Here is a 6,462-nt window from a genome sequence, read left to right on the forward strand (position 1 = left end):
TTGGATTTTTTAATTAAATACAAAATCGATGAGTTAATGAACCACTCCGAATTGTAATTTGTTGGAAACAGAGAATTGAAATCATCTGTAGTATGAGTAGTTCCAATGACACGAGGATTGAAAACCATTCATGGTAAAGGTGGTTCCAGCGACCAGGGGAAGGGGATCTGGCCCCTCTAGGCCCTCCCTTGTTTCCACCCTTGAATGATGGATCTAAGATTGAATAACATGGGATGTTGGAGCTATTCTCTAAAGATTTATGAATGCTGAATTGATATTTGTGAGTGTTTTTGCATAAAAACATCAAGCTCTCTATACAGTTTCTACAAAGTTACGTTTTTCAGTAACAAATGGTCAGGTACTTAAGACTCTCTTGTTTCATCTCCCATTGGATTTGTTAGTCTACACTGTTTCTATTTCTTTCTGATTTTATTTTCGATTGTCTTATTTTTATTGTCTTTGAGTTTCCTTTTATAATTATGATTATGTAAAATTCAATTGGTTTTAGCCTGTCAACGAGAGTGCTATAGAGAGATAAGTTTCTGTAAATTATTTTAGAGTTGGTTTTTTAGCGGATGTAATCTTATGTCAATATACCATTTAATTGCAAATAAACATTACATGTAACAGTCACTTATGCTCGACGGGTATACAACTGAATAGGACTAAAAAAAAGTATTCTTTAAGCGTTTTTTCCATTGGCTTTATTTTCAATGGAATTTCCAAATTTTGAAGTTTATCTCATTGAATGCCCCTTATTTACATGTAACCAGAATCCCTTAGAAAGTGCTCAAGGTTTATCCTTTAATTGAGTATTTCATTTGTTCAAATAAAATAACACAAATCATTATTTTCTGTTTATTATCTTTCAAATTAATTAATTAGATATCTTCTAACTTCTCAAAATCATCATTACCTACTCCATACCATATCAACATGTATAAAGATATATTTGTCATAAACAATTGTGACAACTAATTCATGTATGGCTTATTTTTATTAGTACGTGCTTGCCTTGCCTCTCTTCCCAAACTAAATATCAATAAACAAATAGAAATTGGCTAACTAGTCACTGGCAAATTTTTTTTTTCTTTCTTTTGGTTGCCTTTTTTCATTCATTTATTACTTAAATTATAAATTCCTCTCAAACAACCCTACAGATCTCTGATATATTTCTTTCAAACTCCTAATTTATTAGAGATCCAAAGCCAACAAAAAAAAAAAAAACACTAGAAGAATTACACAACATTCAAATTTGACACGCGTTGAACATTCTGTTGTCTTTTGAAAAGAAAGCACATCATCATCAGTTTGTACCTGAACAACATTTTAACAGACAAATGCATAAGCTTAATATCTGCAGTTTATGTCTTAAAATGCAAATCTGCATTCTTTAATGAACTTCTGTATGTACCAATCAATGATTCCAATTCAAGAAATTTTTGAAGCAAAATTCCTTGCACAAGTTTTAAGTCTTACCGAAAATCCTACAGAAGCTCTAGGACAAGTGCAGATGCACCACCGCCACCATTGCACACACCAGCAACACCATGCTTCCCATTTTTGTGTCTCAGCACCTGCAAGTTCATCAAAGTTTTAGTGAAGGAATGGAAAGAGTTGGTGGTCAGGCAGGCATAAATACAGGAATAGATATCTTGGATTAAAATAGTGAATCGTGACAAATTAATGATATATACCCCCAAAAGTGTGACCAAGATTCGAGCTCCACTGCAACCTAGAGGGTGTCCTAACGAAACAGCTCCACCATGTACATTCACTTTTTCCTAATAAACAGTTAAAAAAAAAAAAAGTGTGTAAAACAGTTGACAAGTGCTTAAGAAACCAAATTGGAATAGACTACTACTTATTATGATGTAAGTGCAGTAATACATAGACTAGTTGATATACTCACTGGATTAAGTCCAAGCAGTTTCTGATTGGATAGAGCTACAACCTGCACACGTACCCATGTGATGAATTAAGACTTTTAACTCAAAGTTTATCAGCAAATTAAGCTCCATTTGTTTCACCATGAAAAAATATATATTTTCCAAGGAAAATGTGCTGCATTGTTTGGTCATAAGAATGGGAAATGAATATTTTCTGAAAGAATATATTGTGAAACAAATGGAGCCTTAGAAAAAATATAAATAAATAAAGCTTGATAGTTTACAGCAAATGCTTCATTTATCTCATAATAATCAACTTCAGAAGCATCCATGCAAGCTTTTGACAAAGCTTTAGGTATCGCCAGGGCAGGAGCTGTTGTAAACAGCTCTGGTGCCTGCAGAGCAAATTGAAAGTGATCAAGAAGAAGTCTGATGCATGAATCTCAAATGCAAGATAAAATCATTTCATCCAAACTGCAAACGCACTGATACTTTTAATATATGTATGGGATAATAGCAAAGTAAGTAAATCTGCAAGATATTTTGATTGGCATGAACTGTAAACATTTACGGGGTACAAAAATTACCTGAGCAGCGTCAGCATATCCAGTGATCTTTCCGATCACTTCCAATCCAAGCTTAAGAGCTGTCTCTCCGCTCACTAAAACCAAAGCAGCAGCACCATCACTGTTGATGAGAGCAATTTCAGTAAAAGCTTAGGTACATGTCGTTATAAGATCGGCACAAGCTATCAAACACCAAACAAGAGACTTGGATGAGGCTATAAACCAAACCAATAATAATGATAGTTACAACTCATTGGAGTATAAATACAGTAAACAAAAATCATGAAGTAGGAAAAACATTATTTCTCAGCATCTTTTGAGGAAGACCAGATGACGATGTTTAGAACTACTTCCAGGAGTAATAGCCATGTACAGCTAGATTTTATATATCATATTAGAATGAGTAAATGAATATTACAAATGGAAATTGAACTAAAAAGTAATAACCTTATGCTAGAGGCATTGCCAGCAGTAACTGTGCCTCCAGTTTCTTTGAAACTTGGCCGGAGCTTCCTCAATTTTGCAGGGTCAAACTGACATTGAAAAAGAATAAAATAAATAAAACAGAAACAGTGGCTGGCACTAATACATGTTGAATCTGAGAGGAGTTGTTAAAGAAAAAATTTCAATCTGTCAAGGTATTCATTCATATAATCTTTTGTCAAGAAGCAAGACATGGAGAAGTTTCAGATGAAAGTAAGTGCAAACAAATGCAAGTGCTGAATAGGTACCAGGTAGAATTAAACAGTACCTTTCCTAAACCTTCATCCTTATCAACAATTGTTGAGGGCTTTCCCCTTCCCCCAGATACTTCAACCTGCAAAGTACAGTACCACATTCAGATATACCATATCGATGATGAAATAGCTACAAAAGGTTAAATTAACAGCAAATGCTAACCGGTGTAATTTCCCATGCAAAGGCACCACTTTCCTGAGCAGCAATACCACGCTCAAAACTCTGGATAGCATAGTTATCCTGCCATAATCACCAATGCATTTGTTAAAGAAAAACTCAAATAAAATAAAATAAAATAAAAAGTTAAAATCATATATATAGAATTAAAGATGATATATCATATACTGATTTTTGTAGACAAAGAAAACTAATGAGCAAAACTACCCTAGTGCATTTGTTAATGCTTGCTCAAATGCAATATTTTGGATGATGATGAGTTATGACTCTCATGTGGGGTACTGTTTCTACGGTAGAGCACCATCAGAATATTGTTAGTCCTTCTAGGTTGTTGCCCCTGATTCCAGATGACAGGTGGGGTGGCCAACAATATGCGTTGGCAATGCTAGAATTTAATTCAAGTGAATCTCTATGTTAAACTAGCAGAAGTTTAGTTAAGTGAACCACCAAAGTCGCAGACGAAGACCCCCATCAAGTCATTGCTTGGTGCTCTATTTCTCCAGACAAAAATGTTAAGCTAAATTCAATCGGCATTGTTATAATTATAATTATGATACCTAAAAGAAAAATTTTCACATGCACTTTATAGTATAGCTCATTTGCATTTTACATCAAATTCATTACAATATAACAGAGTTTATGGCCAAAAACTGAATATATTTGCAAGCTAACTTGGGATTGTTACAATATATCAAAGAAAATGTCGCCTGTAACACTGAAATAGATGGAACAAATGAGATGCAATACCTGGTCCTCCCTACTAATTGAATGATTATCTGCACATATTTCGGCACAATTTCCCATGCCAACATCATTATAAACATCCCACAACCCATCTTTCAACATTCCATCTACCAGGGAATCATGTCCGAGCCGAGATCCCTTCCTGCTTGTAACAATTGAATCAGGAAACGTCCAATCAAGTTAAGAAAAACAACGAAACTGTCTATAAGAATGAGATAAACCTTGCTTCTGCCAAATATTTAGGAACATTAGACATGCTCTCCATGCCCCCGGAAACAACAACATCATTGATGCCTAGTTGGATACTCTGGGCTGCAAGCATAGTTGCTACAGTATTCCCACACAAAAACAACATCAATATCTTTCAATCATGTTTCAAGAATATAAAAGAATTTGAGAACCACCAGCAAAGAAACAATAATACTTGTTCACACCTTTCATCCCCGAAGCACAGACTTTGTTAACAGTGGTGCAGACTACTGAATTAGGAAGTCCTGCACCTAGTGCAGCCTGTCTAGCAGGAGCTTGTCCTAAATTTGCACTTAGAACATTGCCAAAGAAAACTTCTTGGACCAGTGATGGATCGATATTGGCCCTTCTAAGAGCAGCTACATATTTGCCAACAATAAAGCATTTAGGAAAAAAGAAACAGAAAACCTTATATAAACAGAGATTGTCCAAACACCAGAATATATATATAAAAAAAATTGTGTTCTAACCTCCAATGGCTATAGATCCGAGCTTGGTCGCAGATAAAGATGATAGTGAACCAAGAAATCCACCCATTGGTGTTCGGGCAGCACCAACTATGCAAACATCTGTATAAAAATATAAACCAAAGGAATTTAACAACCTATTTGGCATATTAAGTATGTAAATTAGATTGAAGCTGATAAACTGATCAGCTAACAGAGCTCACAGCTATCATATAAAACAAGCCAATCACCTGCACCACCCGTAGTACAACACACTCAAAGAGGGAGCAAAAACAGATAGATTCAGGGAGTGGTATCACCCCAAAAGTGACTCTATGTAGCAATTAAATTCATTAAATCCAAGATACTAGCCTAAAAGTTGGAAAATATATGAAAATATAGAAAAGATATCACCTTTAGGCTTTATTTGGGAGGCTGAAGCTGGGGCCATGGATCAATGAAAATAAAAAATCTGCAAAAATTACAAACCAATTAGCATTTGTTACAGAATCAATTGATCACGAGCTACTATGAATTCAAACAGTGTAGAGCAAACGCATTAGAGTTTATATAATATTGATTATCAATTAAGATCGTATTAAACCAGTTTCCCCCTTTGGCCCAAAAGAAGGGAAGTAGTAGCAAAATTACAAAACAAGGAAGGATAGAAATACCAAATTTGGTTAGTAAAAAAGAGTGGGGGAAGAAAACAGAAAAATGACAGAGTGATGTTGTAGAAGATGGGTTGAAGTCGTTGGACAGAAAAATCCAAGAAAATATCGATGAAAACGAGGGAGAGATGTACCTGTCCAATTGAAGAAAGAGCAACTAAGAAATGAAGAGAGAATGGGAGAGAGTAGGCCTCTATTTATAATTATAGTCGCAAAACCAGAATCATTTTTAAAGGGATATTTTATAGTTCAATAATCAATTAATACTTTTTCTTTTCTTTTTTAGATTAAACCCCTATTATTTGACAGATTGGCACCATTTGATAATATTTGTCATTAAAATATTTTCGGGCAGGTCACGATTTAACTCATTTTGAATAGATTTTTTTCTTTTTTCTTTTTTTTTATAGAAATTGGGACGAGACAGACCTTGAGCGGAGAGAGTACTCATGGCCCAAGAACTGTCAAACCCGCTATATATTAAAAAAGAAAATGTGAGTGTTTGAACAAGAGAAGAAGAAGGGGAACAAACAAGAAGAAGGGGGAAGGAGAAAAGTTCAAGAAAAACGCAAATGAAAAATATTACATATGTCATCATTGATAAACCTATGGCAAAAAGCAGGAGCTGAAGGCCACCAATTGATCACAGAAGAAGAGACTCCAAACTTTGCCAAAGCATCAGCAACGCGATTTCCTTCCCTAAAGATGTGAGTAAAAATAATGTTCATCCTAGAGCAAATGTTGAGACAGTGCAACCATTCTTGTCGAATACTCCAAGGAACATCCATGGAACGAAGTCGAAGCAAATTAACTGTTGAAACACTTTTCCACAAGATTTTGATTTGACAAAATCATTTAAGTTTAATCCATGATTAAGAGAAAATTAAATTTAAGTGATTTGATTTAATTGTACTAATCTGTTTGTTCAATATTGAGTATAAATATAAATGCAAAAGGAAATAAAGATTAAGACAGGTCAAAG

At 34.6% G+C, this 6,462-nt stretch overlaps 1 protein-coding gene across 1 annotated transcript; it reads right to left on the bottom strand.

The window, feature by feature from the left end:
* Positions 1-1,057: 1,057 nt before the first annotated feature.
* Positions 1,058-5,702, bottom strand: LOC136230159 (acetyl-CoA acetyltransferase 2). The gene is made up of 15 exons (XM_066019114.1): positions 5,615-5,702; positions 5,224-5,281; positions 4,834-4,932; positions 4,549-4,722; positions 4,336-4,441; positions 4,118-4,256; positions 3,356-3,433; positions 3,207-3,272; positions 2,903-2,988; positions 2,477-2,576; positions 2,174-2,284; positions 1,913-1,954; positions 1,698-1,784; positions 1,480-1,577; positions 1,058-1,317 (listed from the first exon to the last, which is right to left on the bottom strand). Exons 2-14 carry the CDS (start codon positions 5,258-5,260, stop codon positions 1,488-1,490), a joined length of 1,215 nt encoding a protein of 404 aa, XP_065875186.1. The 5' UTR covers positions 5,261-5,281; positions 5,615-5,702; the 3' UTR covers positions 1,058-1,317; positions 1,480-1,487.
* Between the last annotated feature and the right edge of the window lie 760 nt (positions 5,703-6,462).

The sequence above is a fragment of the Euphorbia lathyris genome, chromosome 5 (assembly GCF_963576675.1).
Source record: "Euphorbia lathyris chromosome 5, ddEupLath1.1, whole genome shotgun sequence".
In the NCBI taxonomy this organism is placed as follows: Eukaryota; Viridiplantae; Streptophyta; class Magnoliopsida; order Malpighiales; family Euphorbiaceae; genus Euphorbia; species Euphorbia lathyris.